Source organism: Mytilus galloprovincialis, chromosome 7, assembly GCF_965363235.1.
Source record: "Mytilus galloprovincialis chromosome 7, xbMytGall1.hap1.1, whole genome shotgun sequence".
NCBI classification, from domain to species: domain Eukaryota; kingdom Metazoa; phylum Mollusca; class Bivalvia; order Mytilida; family Mytilidae; genus Mytilus; species Mytilus galloprovincialis.
Window position 1 is genome coordinate 16322176 of NC_134844.1, and position 20248 is coordinate 16342423.

At 32.5% G+C, this 20248-nt stretch overlaps 1 protein-coding gene across 1 annotated transcript; it reads left to right on the top strand.

The window, feature by feature from the left end:
- The first annotated feature begins 480 nt into the window (after positions 1-480).
- LOC143084143 (uncharacterized) lies at positions 481-18653 on the top strand. The gene is made up of 5 exons (XM_076260551.1): positions 481-668; positions 4415-4711; positions 11278-11393; positions 16971-17166; positions 18484-18653. Exons 1-5 carry the CDS (start codon positions 563-565, stop codon positions 18651-18653), a joined length of 885 nt encoding a protein of 294 aa, XP_076116666.1. The 5' UTR covers positions 481-562.
- The last annotated feature ends 1595 nt before the right edge of the window (positions 18654-20248 follow it).

A 20248-nucleotide genomic window follows, 5' to 3' on the forward strand; every position in this document is an offset into this window, starting at 1 on the left:
GTACCTACCGATGAGGTTTTTTTTTAGATAAAGACGAGACGCCCTTTTCACCATGCTTTTAGTTTTTAAACTTGTTAAAAAAGAAAATGTTATCTACATACTGGCTGAAAAGGGAACCGCAACATATACACCTAATTTTAAGGTATTTTCGTACGCTTCGGCCATTGCGTAATAAAATAGAAGTATTAATGAACTCTTAAAATACATAAGAAAACTACTGATTAATATTAATTATTCTGAATAAATTTTAATTTTAAACACTCTACCACATTTATTGTGCACTAGGTGAAAATGTTCAGTATCACAATAGTGTACATTTGCAAATCCGTTTATTTTATAGGACATATCTTTTGTGTCTCGCATTCGTGTTTGGTGTTCCTGCTTTTAAAGACCTTTCTGTGAGAGGATTATGCAACATTTTATATGAATATTACTATTTAGAACATTCTGTAAAAAAATTTACTAAAATCAAATCGAATAAAATTTAATGGCTGTGTTGTAAATCAGAAATTACTCGTAGTTACGTCTTGAGATCACACCATTCTTTTTATTATTTCAGATAATGATACCACGAATTCCTGCAATATATACAACATTGAAAATTTTCATCCAGCTGCTTTGTTTCTTTATTGGAAGAGGAAAGAGCTTGAATTCCAGTCAAACAAAAAGTATTATTATTATTTGTTCGTTTTTTTTTTCTCGGCTCGTTTGGGTTGATATGCCTTATATTTTTTTTTTCTTCTTCCGTTTTTCTATAATAACTAATTTCAAGACACAAACCATTTGAATGACGGTATTTCCAAATCACACTAAAACGGTCACTGTGAAATTTCTTCAGTTATTAATTTATTCCAATGACCGAACCAAATCATAATATAGCATATGACTACCTATGCTAAATGATCTTTTAATATAAAAATATTATAAACACTCACTTCACAGTATAGTTTCTTTATTTTCAATGTTAAGCAATTTTTCCTTGTTTGCAGCTTACATAAAGCATAAAGTCTGTAAAAAGAAAAATGAATTTCAATTAAGCAAGGCAATAATTCAGACTTGAGGTCTATGGTGTGGTTGAAAAAAGAGATGTCTAATTTTCATTTTAGTCTTAGCTTTATCAGAGGCAAGATATGTCCGTTCAAGTCTTAAAATCTGATATCGCCTTTTCAATTCATATATTAATAGCTACATTCCAAATGATTATCAGACGCATTGTCGTCTGGAAATGAATAAGGTGCATTACATTGAAAATGGTCAAGTGCCTCTGTGTATAAATCTTGTTAATATTTCTCAAAGTTTCTTTCTGATATGACATTCTTCTTTCCCGTTTGAAACAAGTCTGACATGATCTATTTCCAATAAAAAATGGGCTGCACCCGATTGACGTCGCAATTGAAATTGTATTTTGGATAAGTTGCTTGAGATTAAAATGGACACTTGTATTTGTGTTGCTCGATAGGAAATTAAATAAAATCCTTCTACAAATGAGTTTAAATTAATTTTAATCTGTTATTTTTTTTCGTGAAACGGTTGATTTTCAATAACGTTTTGGCCTCAAAATAAAAAAGGGCTTCCTTTCGAACTGGTACTATTGCTCCGCTTCGAAGTACAAAGGTTCTAAATTTTCCTATTAGCCTTCGCTCGGTAAAAATGTATTGGCAAATATAATGCCTACCCTTGTTAAAATGAGCATAGAGCATGGCATGGAAGAATTATTTTACAAACTTTCAATGTACCAAAATATTATTTACTGTTTGGCCAGCTTCGTTGTATGGATTACCATTTAACAAAGACAATTCCCCGACTTTATTTTGAGAAATCCCCAGACATTACTATTAAAATTGGTGACGGTTAATCTGCAACTTTGCCTGAAAATTAAGAAATTTAACTTCTGTTGTCTTCCTCAAAACATAAATTCTACTACCCAGTTTGAATAATCATAAAACATGTAGCTCGTTTGTAAATTCGTATTTTTTTTAAAAAGTATGTGACAGTACAGTAAAACACAACACACTTACTGTGAATTTTCTTCGTACAATCGTCTAATGTTTCTTTTCTATGTTGCACCCATTTCGTTGTTGCTATCAACAATCACAATGCATGGGTAAACTAATTTCCACCACAAATCCGGTATCATTTGAGTTCCTTCCCTTTGAACATTTTTAATAATATCACACCACACAAAATCGTTTACATATGCATATACATGTATATGATCGATTAATTTGTTGCTTGCTTAACGACAAGGGAAAATATGTCATATACGAAAAATACGACATAGGCGGATTTAGGGGGGGGGGGGGGGGGGGGCAGGGGGCCCGGGCCCCCCCTTTTTGGGAAAAAATTTGGTTGCTTATATAGGGAATCACTGAAGCGTGACTGGAGCGGGCCCCCTCTTAGGTCAGTCAGTGGGCCCCCACTTGTGAAAATTTCTGGATCCGCCACTGTACGATATTGGTTAGAAATCAACGAGACAGCGACTCCAAGATAAAAAAAAAATGAACCTGAGGTTTACTTCATGTCAAACTCTTAATCGTTTATACAAAATCTCTCCTGCGACAGAATTTTGAAGACATGACTTTTCTGAACGATGTATATTAGTCGTTTAAAAGCTGATACCCAAACAAAGTTCGTTTTGATTTGATTTGAAAATGTGTTTTAAAGTGTGTTAACGTAACAAACTCAACACGACGACATATGTTTACGACTGCCTATATCCTGATTAATACAAGTTAATATTAAGTGAACCCGTATAATATTGTTGTCTTCTTATCACTTATATATATATATATTGGCTCATCATTTCCCTTGTTAAAAGCTGCATATAATTGTTCTAAAAATCTATTTGAAACAAAAAAAAACCTCTTGGTATGGATCAATTAATATTTTAAGGGAAAAAATGTCAGGCATAGAAAAGCATATTCCTGAAAAATATTCAACATTTAAACTACACTGTGGTCAGATTGTTAAGGGATACTATACTGCATTGTGGAAAAAACAGCTAGATATTCATAAAGATGGTAAACTACGAACTTATGTAACATTCAAGTGCAACTTCGGTTTTGAAAATTATTTGTCAATAATTCAACATTTTGAGCAAAGGAAATGTATTACTAGATTAAGAATATCTGCTCACAAATTACAAATTGAATCTGGTAGATACCAGGGTACTCTTCGACAAAACCGAATTTGTCTCAGGTGCACCTCAGGTGAGGTTGAAGATGAAGTTCATTTTTTATTTAAATGTGACACTCATTTATTAAAAAGAGAGGATATGATGCAAAATATATTAAAATCATGTCCAAACTTTCAAAATTTAAACAATGATAACAAATTAATTTGGATAATGAATAATGAGGATCCCAATGTACAATTTGCATTTTATAAATATATAGAAGATACTAAGAATTGAAGGACAACTTAATCTGCAAGAACTAATTCATTATAACTCTTTAATATGAATTTGGATACCCTGTTAAGCCTGCACAGATCATAAGAAGAATTTCAAATTCTCTGGCACCGTCCCTTGATGATCCTTGCTGGCTGGACACAGAATCTATAATCTTAAAATATGTTTTTAAAATATATTTTAATAATTTAGGAATTTGACTCATCTGCATTAAGTACAAGTAGGGACTTCCCTTTAAGCACCGACTCTTGGTGCTTTCTGCAGATAAGTCATTAAATATCCTTTATTAAATATACTTGTTATTTGCAGTATACCTCATAGTCAAATGTGCGAGTGCTTAATTGTTTGTTTTTTTTTTTGTTATATGTTTTGTGTTTTTTTATATTGAGATATCTCCGCACAAACTACTAATGCCTCATGTTTGTCTTTTCAAAGTGAAAATACACTTACCGGGTGCACTTGAGTCAATGTCAACATAGTATTCATTGAATAATAATACATTGCTACTATTTTGTTGAGTGTATTTTCTGTGGTATATTATTTTATTTTATTATTTTTATAACACTTGTTACACATCTTTTATTGTTTGTGTATTGCATATGTTATTGTTTATAATAATATTGTCTGTATGCTATATGCCCTCCTGGGGCCCTAATTTGGTGAATAAAAAATATTCTATTCTGTTCTATTCTATATACAATAAACTCATCATAGATACCAGGACTAAATTTAGTATATACGCAAGACGCGCGTTTAGTTTACCTTTTAATTATTATTGATACTTGCTGCTTTTTTCCGAACATTTTATTTTTAAGAGAAATATTATACTTTAGTTTTTAGAATTTATGTTTTGAAGAAAGACAAGTCATTATATTATGTTAATGTTAGATACATCTACAATTAAATTGCTTTTGTAGAATCCTTGCCACTTGTCTTGTTACGTATTTATATAAAATATGTGTAAACAAATTTATTTATATTAAAATGGTGAATAAATTATTTCAGTTTCGTGGGAACCATTGGAACCGCTTTTATTCAACGAAGATGTCATTCTCAAGTGCTCTATTAAAGACTGTTGTCCCGATGGAACCCAGTGGACAGGAGGGAAAACCAATTCACTTCTGACATTAGGACGAGTGTCGAATAATAAAGCTAAATATGAAGAGACGTGGGGTGTTGATGCCTCTTTTTTAAAGATAAAAAACTTTGGAATAGACGATGGAGATAGCTTGTATACTTGCTTTCATGGATTTAATAAAGATCCCCCAAAAAACCTCACAATCACTGGGAATGATTTTGCATGTAAGTATTTTCCGTTTAAAAAATAGATGTGCTATTTATTTACAAATTATCATCAGTACAATTCCTTGGTAATATCGTTCAATTACAGTGTTCTATGTAACAAAAGTACAAAAAGGTAGTAATGAAAGATTTTCACCCTGAATTTGAATTCTTCAAAGTTACCCATGTTTTCTGCAAAAACGCTGTAACAGTACATGCTATAAATGTATACAGATATTATTTAGTGTTATCACTTCTCTCTAAATGTAACGCAGAAAATTCAAAAACACAACACTTATTAAAAATGCTATTAAAATTTTTCTACGCGAACCTTGAGCACAATCTTTGATTTACAATTCTTCTTTGTGTCACGCGGAAATATAAAAATATAGCCCCAACATAATGATAACCAATATATATATATAGTAAGGTTATTAATTAGGACACTAACATAATATAGTAATCACATATCACATACATTTTAGTTGTGTGTTTAAAAATTGACTTCATTTAATAAGTACAGAGGGACAATTTCATAGCCAGAACGAGTCAAACATTCTTAAATGGAACATTTAATATATTAACACAAGTCATATCAAGATAATATATTATTGTATAGCAATATAATATTTCCAACAGAAAGTAACCAAAAGTTAGCGTGCAATAAATTCTAATATTGCACTAGTGCAATAAATCTTCAAAATTCATGACGTCATCAATGACAAAATCTTAGTTTAAACCAATTTTTACTTTCAAATATTATATTGCTATACAATAAAAGGGTTATTGCATGAATATTGGGGAATATTGTCCCTCGTAGAACATATATTGCACTCGCAAGCTCGTGCAATATAAAATTCTACTCGGGACAATATTCCCCAATATTCATGCAATAACCCTATAATATTACATAGATATATACTCTGTGTATAATAATAAGGGAGATCTTCCCTTCTCAAATACATATTTGACACCACTAGCACATGGACCAAAGCATGTCAATAATATGCAAATTAATAGGGATCAATATAAGCCTTACCAATTTGTTAAAGCAGGCCATACACACCATCAACATCATTACATGTACATAACCATTATAGCCACGGATCTTCACGTTCTTAGCTCACCTGACCTGAAAGGTCATTTGAGCTTTTCTCATCACTTGGCGTCCGTCGTCCGTAAACTTTTACAAAAATCTTCTCCTCTGAAACTACTCGGCCAAATTTAACCAAACTTGGCCACAATCATCATCAGGGTATCTAGTTTAAAAATGTGTGGCGTGACCTTGCCAACCAACCAAGATGGCCGCCATGGCTAAAAATAGTACATAGGGGTGAAATGTAGATTTTGGCTTATATCTCTGAAACCAAAGCAAATCTGACAGGGTTAAATTGTTTATCAGGTCAAGATCTATCTGCCAACAAATTTTCAGACAAAACAGACAACCCGTTGTTGGGTTGCTGCCACTGAATCAGTAATTTTAAGGAATTTTGCAGTTTTTGGTTATTATCTTGAATATAATTATAGATAGAGATAAACTGTAAACAGCAATAATGTTCAGAAAAGTAAGATCTACAAATAAGTCAACATGACCAAAATTGTCAGTTTACCCATTAGGGAGTTATTGCCCTTTATAGTAAACTTTTAACCATTTTTCTAAAATTTTAGTAATCTTTTAAAAAAAATCTTCTCCTGAAACTACTGGGCCAAACTTGACCACAATCATCATTGGGGTATCTAGTTTTAAAAATGTGTCTGACGACCCAGCCAACCAACCAAGATGGCCGCCATGGATTAAAATTGTACATAGAGGTAAATTGTAGATTTTGGCTAATATCTCTGAAACTAAAGAATTTAGAGCTAATCTGACTGGGTTAAATTGTTTGTCGGGTCAAGATCTATCTGCCCAGAAATTTTCAGACAAATCGGACAACCTGTTGTTTTGTTGCTGCCCCTGAATTAGTAATTTTAAGGAAATTTGGCAGATTTTGGTTATTATCTTGAATATTATTATAGATAGAGATAAACTGTAAACAACAATAATGTTCAGCAAAATAAGATCTACAAATAAGTCAAATGACCAAAAATGTCAATTGAACTCTTAAGGAGTTATTCCCCTTTTTAGTCATTTTTTAACAATTTTCATAAATATTTGTAAATTTTGGTAAATTTTTAGAAAATATTTTCCACTGTAACTACTGGGCCAAGTTCATTATAGATAGAGATAATTGTGTTCAGTAAAGTAAGATCTACAAACACATCACGATCACCAAAACACAATTTTGTCATGAATTTATCTGTGTCCATTGTTTAATATGCAGATAGACCAAGGTGAGGGACACAGGCTCTTGAGAGCCTCTAGTTTGTTTTTGATATTTCAAAATGAAAAACGAATGGACGCAAATATACACGGACCCTTCATCTAACATCTGTATGATCAACGGGTCCTACAAACAATGTACAATGATAAATATTTCAATACCGATTACAGTTTCATAAGACCAAATTATTGCAATGTTTTAATAAACAATTGTAAAGAGTAACATAATCTGGTTCAATATTTGAAGGGGGTACCCAACACTATACCCCCCAAAAAAAGCCTGTAATTTAATTTTTCTTGTTTTTCTCTCATTGATAAGCTAAGCCTAGCTAAACATCTTTAAAAAAAATAAAAGATTTGGCAACTCAAATATGGCATCTTTTACATGCAAGTATCGGCCAAATTTGGAGGTTTCAGAAATACGGGCATAGGGGTATATAAGTTGATATTTTTAAAAATTAAATCGAAATTGACAATAACATAGTTAAAAATGATATCTGAGGTGAATATTAGTTCACTGATACCGTTTACTTGTAAGAGTTTTGCTCTGGATTTAATTTTTTGTCCGAACTAAAAAAGGGGCTATCTGAGTCAGCCCCGAAAATTGAATGGAATGGTTCTAGTATTTGAAGAAGAAAAATGTGTCGTTTATTTTTTTCAAAATATAAACCATTTCATTTGGAGTGCTATACCAGTCGGTTGTTAAAAAAAAAATAAATATTAAAACTTAACCGCCAGATTTTTTCGTATTTCAGTTTAAAATACGCCCCTACCCTCAAATTGGCACAATAAATGAGAGCAAAATCCACTCTAATAGTTTAAAATTACCATAACTTTTTTGTCTATTGATCTAGGCCTAGATTTGCCATGTGGATGTATCATCAAAGGGTTAAGTGTATTGCATCATGATGACCTTAAAATGAGACATCAAGGTCAACCTAATGTTGTTTTATATCGTAAGAAACACAACCAGGCCATAACTTCTTCGTCTTTAGACATAGAACTTACATCTTTGGCATGTGGATGTATCATTATGAGGTGGTGTGCCCTATCGTATGACCTTGAACTTTGATCAGGAGGACAATAAATGTATATTTGGTTAGAAATCGATAATACAACTATATAGACACACTTTATGACATATCAACACATTCGATGCACACGGAATACATAATGGACATGTAGTTACATAACATTGTTTTAAAAAGGTATAGTTTCTATTGAAGCGCAGTTTACGTTCTTAACTACTCAATAGAACGCTTAAGGTTCTTTTTAAACTTCATACATGTACATGTACATGTAGTTACAATGACCCCGCCTGCCAACCAAGATGGCCGACATGGCTAAAAATTGAACAAAGGGGTTAAATGCAGTTTTTGGCTTATATCTCTGAAACCAACGCATTTAGAGAAAATCTGACACGCGGTAAAAATGATAAATATGTCAAGATTTATCTGCTCTGCAATTTTCAGATGAATCAGACAACCCGTTGTTGGGTTGCTGACCCTAAATTGGTAATTTTAAGGACATTTTGCAGTTTTGGGTTATAATCGTCAATATTATTATAGATGGAGATAAACTGTAAGCAGTTATAATGTACAGAAAAGTAACACCTTATAATAAGTCAAAATGACCCAAATTTTCAATTTACCCCTTAAGGAGATAATGCCCTTTATAATCAATTTTTCGTAATTTTTTGTAATCTTACAAAAATCTTCTCTGAAACTACGTATACGAAAACAAATTTAACATCCAACTTGACAACAATCATCATAAGGGTATTTAGTTTCAAAAACGTGTCCGATGCCCAGCCCACTAACCAAGATGTCTGGCGTGGCTAAAAATAGTAAATAGGGGTAAAATTCAGGTTTTGTCTCCCATCTCTGAAACCAAAACATTAAGAGCAAATCTGACATGGGTTTATTTTTAGCTCACCTGTCCCGAAGGGACAAGTGAGCTTATGCCATCACTTGGCGTCCGTCGTCGTCCGTCGTCTGTCGTCTGTCGTCCGTCGTCTGTCGTCTGTCGTCCGTCGTCTGTCGTCGTCTGTCGTCGTTTGTCGTCGTAAACTATTTCAAGAATCTTCTCCTCTGAAACTACTGGGCCAAATACTTTCAAACTTTAACTGAATGTTCCTTAGGGTATCTAATTTATAAATTGTATCCGAAGTTTTGATCTATCAACAAACATGGTCGCCATTGCTAAAAATGGAACATAGGGGTCAAATGCAGTTTTTGGCTTATAACTCAAAAACCAAAGCATTTAGAGCAAATCTGACAAGGGGTAATATTGTTTATCAGGTCAAGATCTATCTGCCCTGAAATTTTCAGATGAATCAGACAACCTGTTGTTGGGTTGCTGCCCCTGAATTGGTAATTTTAAGGAATTTTTGCTGTTTTTGGTTATTATCTTGAATATTATTATAGATAGAGATAAACTGTAAACAGGAATAATGTTCAGCAAAGTAAGATTTACAAATAAGTCAACATGACGGAAATGGTCAGTTGACCCCTTTAGGAGTTATTGCCCTTTATAGTCAATTTTTAACCATTTTTCGTAAATCTTAGTAATCTTTTACAAAAATCTTCTCCTCTGAAACTACTGGGCCAAATACTTCCAAACTTTAACTGAATGTTCCTTAGGGTATTTAGTTTGTAAATTGTATCCGAAGTTATGATCTATCAACAAACATGGTCGCCATTGCTAAAAATAGAACATAGGGGTCAAATGCAGTTTTTGGATTATAACTCAAAAACCAAAGCATTTAGAGCAAATCTGACGTTGGGTAATATTGTTTATCAGGTCAAGATCTATCTGCCCTGAAATTTTCAGATGAATCAGACAACCTGTTGTTGGGTTGCTGCCCCTGAATTGATAATTTTAAGGAAAGTTTGCTGTTTTTGTTTATTATCTTGAATATAATTATAGATAGAAATAAACTGTAAACAGCAATAATGTTCAGCAAAGTAAGATCTTCAATTAAGTCAATTTGACCAAAATTGTCAATTGACCCCTTAAGGAGTTATTGCCCTTTAAAGACTTTTTTCACAATTTGTTCATCATGTTGATTTACTTAAAAAAATCTTCTCCTTTGAAACTGCTGTATCAATTTCAGCCAAACTTAGGCTAAATGAGTTTCAGAGTATCTAGTATAAATTTTATATTTTATTTCCTTGTATGTCAAGAAACATAGCTCCTATGGCTAAAATAGAACATAGGAGAAAATGATTATTTTTTTTTAGGCTTTTGAAGAAAATAGGACGATCCAAAAAACATTTAAATAAATTGAAAAGCCAAAATAATCATTGATGAGAGATTTAACCAAAAGAATTAAGGTGAGCGATTCAGGCTCTTGAGAGCCTCTTGTTTTATTTGGTGAAGATCTATCTGCCCTGAAGTTTTCAGACATAGGAGGCAACCGGTTGTTGGGTTATACCCCTGAATAAGTAATTTGAAGGAAAATTTTCAGTTTTTGGTTATTATCTTCAATATTATGATATATGCAGACAAACTGTAAACAGCAACAATGTACAACAGAGTAAGATCTAAAAGTAAGTCAACATGACCAAAATGGTCAATTGACCCCTTGAGGAGTTATTGCCCTTTATAATCAATTTTTAGCAACTATCGTAAATTTTTACAAAATATTTATCTCTGAAACTACTTGTCATAAATCCATTTGTGTCCTTTGTTTAATATGCACATAGACCAAGGTGAGCGACACAGGCTCTGTATAGCCTCTAGTTATTCTAAGCATGGATGCCATTTGTTCTCCTTATAACGGAATCAGGAATCGTTTTAAGGTCTGTTAAACCCTATTTTTCTATGATACAATGTTGACTCAAAATTAAATTGGTGAAAATATATTGTTAATAAAGATAAAGCTACAATTTAAACATAAAATAGTGACTTTATTCAGGATCAGCAAACATAGTAGGTGAAAAAAACTGCCAAAATAGACGCAATTTGAGTACACTCACGTATGACTATTAATAAAACAAGATGATCAATGATATAATTCAGTCATTAAAACAAGTTAACTTGTGTGATGTTAGTACGCCAGGAGGAATAACCTTGACGTGCTGCAATATAACTTTTAAATCACCTTTCCGAGAACTGATGTATTAATTTCAAACCAGAAATGTTTAGTACACTTATCTTCAATTAAACATATACGACGATATGCTTATGCATCGTATTAACCATGAACAATCATTTCAACAGTTATTTTATTGCATGCCAATTACATTTGAAATATATGTTTTAGTGATGCCTACAGAGGAAACTTTAAAAAAGAATGTAACTGTCAGAAATGGTTATCTGAATGCAAGTGTTGATTTTCTGAAAGTTTATCCTAAGCCAGTTTGTAACTGTACATTCCAGGTAAGTAATATACCGTTCCGATACCGATTGTTGTTTAACATGAATGAATGAATTTAAGACAGCAATTTTCTGATTGGAGATGTTCTTAATAGAGTTCGGTCATTTACAAACGTATCAACCGTATCGTATACGTTGACGTATCCGCATCTGCAGATCTGTCAAAAAATATTATGTGATCCCGAGCTTAGTAATAAGACCATGCTTCATTTAAAAAACAATAAAAAATAATTGGAATCTCTTCGAAACAATCAAACATACACTTGCAATATTTGTGATAGTGGTGTTTTGTAAAATAAGGGGTTCTATCAACTACTTTTACATGCCCTTAAAAAGGAGCCAATGTAGGGCATGTACACGAATATCGTACTCTATCCTTTAATAATCTAGTTACAAAAACAAAGTAATGAGTCAGGTATTTCAAGGACTTGAAGGAGTACGAAACATTTTTGATGATGTTGTTGTGTATGGCTCTACTTCTAATGAGCATAATGACAGACACAGTGCTGTTATTCAAAGATTACAAGAAAGCGTATTGACACTTAATATTGACAAGTGTAAATTCAACATGGCAAACATTGAGTTTATGGGTCATATGTTATCAGAACATGGGATTGGTGTGTCTCAGTCTAAAGCAATTGTAAATGCTAGAAGGCCAGAATCAGTTTCTGAGATCAGGAGTTTTCTAGGGTTAGTTAATTTTGTTGGTCGTTTCATACCAAATCTAGCAACTGTAGCAGAACCACTACACCGCTTCCTTCACAAAGAGACAAAATTTCAATGGGACCAGAACAAAAAGATTCTTTCGAAAAATTGAAGAAAGGTCTGGTGAATGCGTCTAATTTAAGCTGTTTCAACTTGAGAGCGAAAACTCAAGTAATTGCAGATACCAGCCCTTTAGGCTTAGGTGCTGTTCTAGTACAGAAACAGAATAATGAGTACAAAGTCATATGCTATGCAAGCAGAAGTCTCACAACTATAGAAAGGAAGTATTCGCAAACAGAAAAAGAGGCGTTAGGGTTAGTATGAGCCTGTGAAGGGTTCCATATGTATTTATTTGGTCATGATTTCGAGTTTCTAACAGATCATCGTCCGTTGGAATTCATATTCTCGCCTAAGTCTAAACCATGTGCTCGAGTTGAAAGGTGGATGCATAGAATGCAACCTTTTAAATATGTTGTGAAATATATTCCAGGATCACAGAATATTGCAGATTCTCTATCACGGTTGTTACTGGTACCGAAAAATGAATCAAAACAAGGAGAATTAAATCAAGCTGAGGAGTATATACGTTTTGTTGCATCTGAATCTACACCAAACGCTGTAAAGATTGAAGATGTGGATAAAATGTCACTTAATGACAAAGAATTACAAGACTTGCTAAACAAACAGTATTTAACAGTGAAACAGGAACTTAGTTATATAGGTCATATTGTTCTTCGTGGAACAAGACTTATTATACCGACTGAATTATAGAATCAGATACTGAAGTTAGGACACGAGGGACATCCTGGAATTGTTTTAATGAAACAAAGATTAAGATAAAAAATTTGGTGGCCAAACATGGACAAGAGTATTTAAGAGTATTGTAAGTCTTGTTATGGGTACCAGCTTGTTGCAAACCCAGAGAAACCAGAACCGATGATACGAACGTCTCTTCCGTCTAAACCGTGGGAACAGATATCAGCAGACTTTTGAGGACCGTTACCGTCTGGAGAATATCTATTTACCGTTGTTAATTACTATTCAAGATGGTTGGAAGTGACAATTATGAGTAAAAGTACAAGCGCAGACCGTGTAGTTGATGCTCTGGACAAAATGTTTACTGTACATGGTTTGCCTATTTCAATTGCAACTGACAATGGACCTCAATTTATCAGTGACACATTTAAACAATACTTGGACCAAAATGGTATTGTGCACAGAAGAATTGCACCCTTATGGCCAGCCGCCAACGGGGAAATAGAGCGTCAGAACCGTGCATTGTTGAAGCGCATGCGTATTGCAAATGCTGAGAAAAAGAACTTGAGTACTGAAATACAAACGTATTTGAAGATGTACAGGTCAACACCTCATTGTACTACAGGTGTAAGCCCAACTGAATTGTTATTTAATGGAACGCTTCGCACAAAACTACCTGATATTCAGATCCGTTCACATGACGACACTGAAGTGCGTGACCGAGATAGTCAAAGGAAGGAGAAAGGAAAACTATATGCAGACACAAGAAGGAATGTGACAACACATGATTTGAAAGCAGGAGATTCTGTTTTAGTGAAACAAAATAGAGGGAACAAATTGTCTACAACCTTTAATCCGAAACCATTCACACTGCTGGAAAAGCATGGAAATAGTGTTGTTGTTCAAAATGATGATGGTGATACATATAAGAGAAATGTCACACATAATAAAAGATTCATTGAAAGGAAATCTAGTGGAAATCAAAATGTCAATAGTGAAAATCAAAATGTCTATAGCGAAAATCAAAATGCCTATAGGGAAATTCAAAATCAAAATATATCTAGTGAGAATCAAAATGTTGAAAGTGAAAATCAAATTGTGTTAAAAGGAAATCAGAATAGTGGAGTTAATGATAAACCTCAGTCTAACAAATTGATGAAATCCGTCCCAAGTCTAGAGCCGTCCAAACCGTCTAGACCAACTCGTGACCGGAAACTACCATCCAGATACAAAGATTGTATTTTAAGCAATTGAGAAAATTGTGTACTTTGGTTTAAAGATAGGTAATTGAGATGACAGGTTTTTTTTATTGTTTTTTATGTTAAATAAAATTATAGTCAAAAAATTTAGTATTATGAACTTTAAAGTATTTTCATACATTAACTTGATACTCAGGTTAATCATGTTAATTGATATTTTAAAAAGACAAACTTTACATTTACAGTATATTTTTGCTGGTTAAGTTTTGAAAGATTATTCTTAAAAAGCTAGATTTGGAAATTTAAAATCTCTGTAATATTCATTTGGTACTTTCTTATACATTTTGGTATTAAACCATATTAACCTTTTTGGTTATTAGTTATACTTGTGATACCGGATGTTTTTAGCTTGTCTGATGTACAATCAAGGTTACAATGTACCAAATGAAATTACATGGGCGCAGCCATTTTATGAAGGGAACATGACATAGAGATAAAAATAGATGGCTCTCTTTGATTGGTTGTTATATCATTTATATATATATATATATATATATATATATATATATATATATATATATATATTTTTGTTTTTTTTAAATTTTCATTTTTTATTGAAATCTGTACATTTGTTAGTAATGAAAACATCGAATACCGGTACCTTATCCCGGCCTCGTTAATGTTAGCAAAAGATCATGTAAAATATATATGTGTTAGTATTTGTTAGTTCATTTTACAAAAAAATATATATCGGACCACAAATAAATGTATTCATCATATTAGAATAATTATTTTAACAAACATACAGATATTCTAAGTTTTTATAGTTTTTTTAAGAATGGAAATTTTGAGGAAAAATAAGTTAAATTAACAAAATTTAAAATAATAAAAAAAGGAAAAAAATTAATACAGAAAAAAAGAAAATAAAAATAAAGGTAATGTTTCATTTATATATTTTTATTCTGGAAAGCATTATGAATGAAGTTTCATGCAAGCACAAATTTGTCCTTAAATGTTTATGATGAAGGGCCGGAATTTTTTTTTTTTTATGTTGATCAATATTAGGGAAAATTTTCTGCGAAATCGTAATGTATCGTGAAAACCCCCAAAATTCACCAAGAAAAGCCATGGGACCATATATATTTCAGTGCGGTAAAATCACAAATAGATATCGAGCTTCAATTAGACAACAGCAGTTTTTCCATAATTAGTTTATTAAAAACGCCTTTTAAGGAGGTAATTGCTAAAAATAGCATTGCCGGCAATGGGGCCACCATTTAGTACTTTTATTCTATATGTGATACTTAATTGGTGTTATTAATTTGGTTAAATCCAGTAGTTTGATGACCATCAACAATCAATACATTACAAAGAGGACATCTATAAGACAACTAAATTAAATCCATAGCCATGTCCTAGAGGAAGTTTAATCCGCGATGTATCTGAGGGCACACATTCACCTCATACTGAACTGGAAAAACCACGTAGATAGAGTTTTAAAGACAGTCAAATCAACAAAATCAGGGCTTAATTGCAGAAAATCATATATCAATACCCAAGCATGACCAATACAAGGAACTCTGCAATAAGTCTCTTGTGATTGAATGTGAGCGAATTGGATATTGAATATCAACTCGAGTAAATTTGTTCTAAAATTAGAATAAAAGAACAGAGTTCCAATGTCTTCCAATGTTATTGAGGACAGTCAACAACACCAGGTTTTGTTTTACAGAAAATCATATATCAATACCCATGGAAGACTTCGAAACTTTGCAATAATTCCCTAGTGATGGAGTGTGTGCGCGTCCTTCGAGATCCACACATTACAAATAACATTCATAACCTGAAAATGAAAAAAAGGCAAGATATCTTACTGGTGACCACAATCGAACCACCAGTGTGACAAACGTTTTACCACATCTGCAATATGTATAGATAAAGTCATATGATGTATCGCATAGTCAACCACCTAGGTGCAATACCAACATTTTGCTTAATTTCAACAGCAGTAACCTTAGGAGGACATAACCAAAGATGACTTTTTTCTAATTGAAGAACGCAGCTATATAAGCACTCGTTCTTCCCTTATTTAACATATTTCCATCAACTCCCGTAGCCTTCAACTCAACCAACACCTTGTAGTATGAGTTGTACTGTCAAAATCAATGTGTCTGCACATGCACGCAGCAGCTCAAAACTACACCAGATTGAGGAATGAACTGCAAATAAACGACGAAGCGATATCCAATTTCCATGAATTGTTTAACCTTAATCTATTATGGAAAACAGTTGCTTTCATACATAAATACGCAGCCTCTATTGTGAATATAAAAGTTGCTTGAACTTTGAAATTTAAAATTTATACAAGCGTGGTACGGTTTCTTTTGCATTATGTTCAAGATTGTATTAGGGAACGACCATTTAACTTCAAAATGTGTGAGACGGGGGGTTGGGTGTTTTTTTCCTGAAACAATATGCTGATCCCCAATGTGAAGAAAACATTCTGGTGAAGCAGGTGAAAAATATTCTAAATCCAGATTTTCAGGATATCTTATAGTGTTAACTTTAGAAGAAAAGAATATTGATAGTGTCAAAAACAATTTATAAATATTTGCGCTTTGAATTTGCTCGAACAAAACATTCTGACTCAGAAAAAAACCCATACCTCCCAATCCCCATTTTGAAGTTAAATGGTTGCTCCGTAAGATACATTTTTCATCATATTGATGACGATATCAGTTAGATTTTCTCCTCGAAATAATACTTCTTTATTCATAACTGTTGTCTGCTCATTGGTCGGGTTGTTGTTTCTTTGACACTATCCCATTTTCATTCGGAAATATATAACGTTTTATGAACCTAATATTGTAATAGAAAGTAACTGCTTTTCGACTGATTATGTATTTCTGTTTTGTTTTAGAAATTAGGAATTACAGAACACATAAATGTAAGCAGTAGTTTTTATCCAACAGCAAGTATCTTTTTAAATGGCAAGTTAGAAATTGGCCATCAAATATGCAATAAAGATTGTTTTGGAACCATACAGGTTGATTGCAGAATAGGAACTCACGAGTTTAAAGTTTTTGACGCAATAGTAGATATACAGTTCATACAAAGTAAGTACCAATATAATGCAATGTATTGGTGATAATATTGGAATACTTCTATTTCGATCATTCACAGTATACCCGAAACGTATAAAACAAAAAAATCTAAAATTACTTCGAAACAACAGTTTTAGTTTATTTGTATATTAATGACATAAGTTACTAATATTAAATATAAAGTGTTTATTTTTAATTCAGCTGGCAGAAATATCTGTGTTTACACATAAAAACGGAGAAGGATCACTTCGACATGTCCAAAACTCATTTCTTTTCTTTTGCACCAGAAAATACTACTCTTTTGACGGTTTCCCTTTCCATTCTTATCAATATCATAACATTGCAAATATTTATAAAATTGGAATACCTAATAAAATATTTGCATTCATATTGCAAAATTACCTATCTTTCGGCAATAGCACATACATTTTACAATTTAACAATATGATTATCGAAATGAAAGAGCAAAAAAAGAGTGATCAAAAAGATTTTATTTTATTAGTTGTTATTGAGTTTGAACTTGTATTCAAAATGTAACTTTGAGTACTCTCAGATCTACAAGTTAATATCTTTTTTTTTGTGTTGTTGTAGGGATACATTAATACCCTGCCATGTTCAGTCTGTGTTTTGTATATGTGTTTTCTGCTTCATAACTATCGCATGAGTTGAGGTCTTTGCACTGATTTTCAATAGTTTCTTCATATGTTGTACTAATACATAACTGTCTCAGGATAGGGTGTTAATATTTTTTTGTACACCAGATCCGGATTTCGACAATAAAAGTCTGTTCAGTGATGTTAGGGATTGAAACGGTATTTGGAAGGCTATATAAAATGTACCCTCATTTTTAGAAAGACTCTTGAATTTTAAGAGTCAATATAGGATAAACGGATCATATAAACCGGAGGGAAAATATGATACAAGCCCAAACGAAAAAATATAAACGAGTCTAAATTTAAAACTACGTTCAAACCTATGATTGCGTTGGATAAAAACCGCAATATATATGATATATATATATATATATATATATATATATATATATATATATATATATATATATATATATATATATATATGTATGTATGTGTGTGTATTTGATGAGTAAATTACCTATTTTTGTGAACAGAATACATTTATTAGCCAAGTCAATAAAATGAACAATCGAATAATGTTTTTGTGGCGCTTTCTTAATTAAACTATTAACGATACGTTGATTCTAGAAAAAAGAAACGAATTTACATAATTGGCTGATAGAAACAGTTTCATCGCCAAAAAGAACACTAGCGCATAAAACTCATGCATTTAAAATGTATTGCGTTCTTTCAGGTCTTCAGAAATCAAAAGAAAAAGAGATTAGTACTACTAGTATTTTATGTGTTGTGTTTGGTGTTGTTGTTGCAGTAACGGTGCTAGTGGCTATTGCTGTTTGTGTCTGTCGGCGAAATTTGAAAAAAGGTAAGACCATTATTTCCTCATCACATTCATTTGATGTCTAAACTGCTCCCTATAAAATAGTTTTAAATTTGGTAAAAAAAAACCTCATAAGATGTAACAATTCGATATTAAAATCTGATTCTGTATTAAAATATTGACGATTTTTCGTATGTCTTAATGCTAGTTGAACTATTTCTCCGTTTCGCGTGTCTTGAAACACACGAACAATAACTACAAACTAATTCCGTAAATCAACTTTCATTTCTTTCTGGTGGGCAATTTTGGAGGAAAAAAACAAAGCTGCCTTTCAAACAGTTATCGATTATTAATTTTAACTGATTTTTGTTTCTGAACACTCTCATGCAACAATACATACGGGAGTATCTCTTTCACATTTAATTCATGTAATACATTTTAAAGAGTTCATTTCTTCGGATAATTCTGGTAATTTGAAATTGTATAAATATTGTTTTACACAAAGTAAGTGAATTCGATGTTTGCTATATCACGGTTCATTTCAACGCACTTTATGATCATGCCATTAAACCCAATCAAAATGAAACATGTGTTGCTTTGTCCCTTTGTATAATTGAAACAGTAAATGTTTTAAAAAGAGCGAATTTTCTGTATGAAGTAATATTGATGTATACTTTTGAAACCGAACCTTTCTTATGCCTTAAATGTGCATACGAAATATCTGAAACCTATACCAAAACAAGAATTCAAAGGAAAAAGGGTTGGTTGACACATGTTTTGTTACGTTATTTACAAACAGAAGTTTGGTTGGATAAAGTTATTTTTATTTAACCTTTAAACTGTTGATATTTTCATTCACGTTTATGATGAGTCTTATGTAGACGAAACGCGCGTCTGGCGTACTAAATAATAATCCTGGTACCTTTGATAAATATTTACACCACTGGGTCGATGCCACTGCTGGTGGACGTTTCGTCCCCGAGGGTATCACCAGCCCAGTAGTCAACACTTCGGTGTTGGCATGAATATCAATAATGTGGTCATTTTTATTAATTTCCTGTTTACAAAACTTTGAATTTTTCGAAAAACTAAGGATTTTCTTATTCCAGGCATAGATTACCTTAGCCGTACTTGGCACAACTTTTTAGAACTTTGGATCCTCAATGCTCTTCAACTTTGTACTTGTTTGCCTTTATAAAAATTTTGATATGAGCGTCACTGATGAGTCTTATGTAGACGAAACGCGCGTCTGGCGTACTAAATTATAATCCTGGTACCTTTGATACCTATTTACACCACTGGGTTGATGCCACTGCTGGTGGACGTTTCGTCCCCGAGGGTATCACCAGCCCAGTAGTCAACACTTCGGTGTTGGCATGAATATCAATAATGTGGTCATTCTTATAAATTTCCTGTTCACACGCGTACTAAATTATAATCCTGGTACCTTGAGTAAAAAGGTATCAAAGATCACCGTATCAGAACGTGCTTGAATGTAACAATATAAAGATGAACAGAAGGTTCCTTATCTATTTATTCTTTTCAATTCAAATGCATTTAAAAAATCTGTTATCTGAAAAAAGGAATTATAATTGCTCTTTTTACATGTACACACACGTGTACTGTAAAATAAATGTCATTTCAAACTGAAAACGGGATGGGTCCATATTATTTGGTATCA

What these genes read in the sequence shown, in the direction of transcription:
- LOC143084143 (XM_076260551.1), top strand. Translation starts at nt 563, where the DNA reads ATGATACCACGAATTCCTGCAATATATACAACATTGAAAATTTTCATC. An exon ending in CACTGGGAATGATTTTGCAT is followed by an intron (nt 4,712 to 11,277) that starts GTAAGTATTTTC and finishes TATATGTTTTAG; the next exon opens with TGATGCCTACAGAGGAAACT. An exon ending in AGATATACAGTTCATACAAA is followed by an intron (nt 17,167 to 18,483) that starts GTAAGTACCAAT and finishes GCGTTCTTTCAG; the next exon opens with GTCTTCAGAAATCAAAAGAA.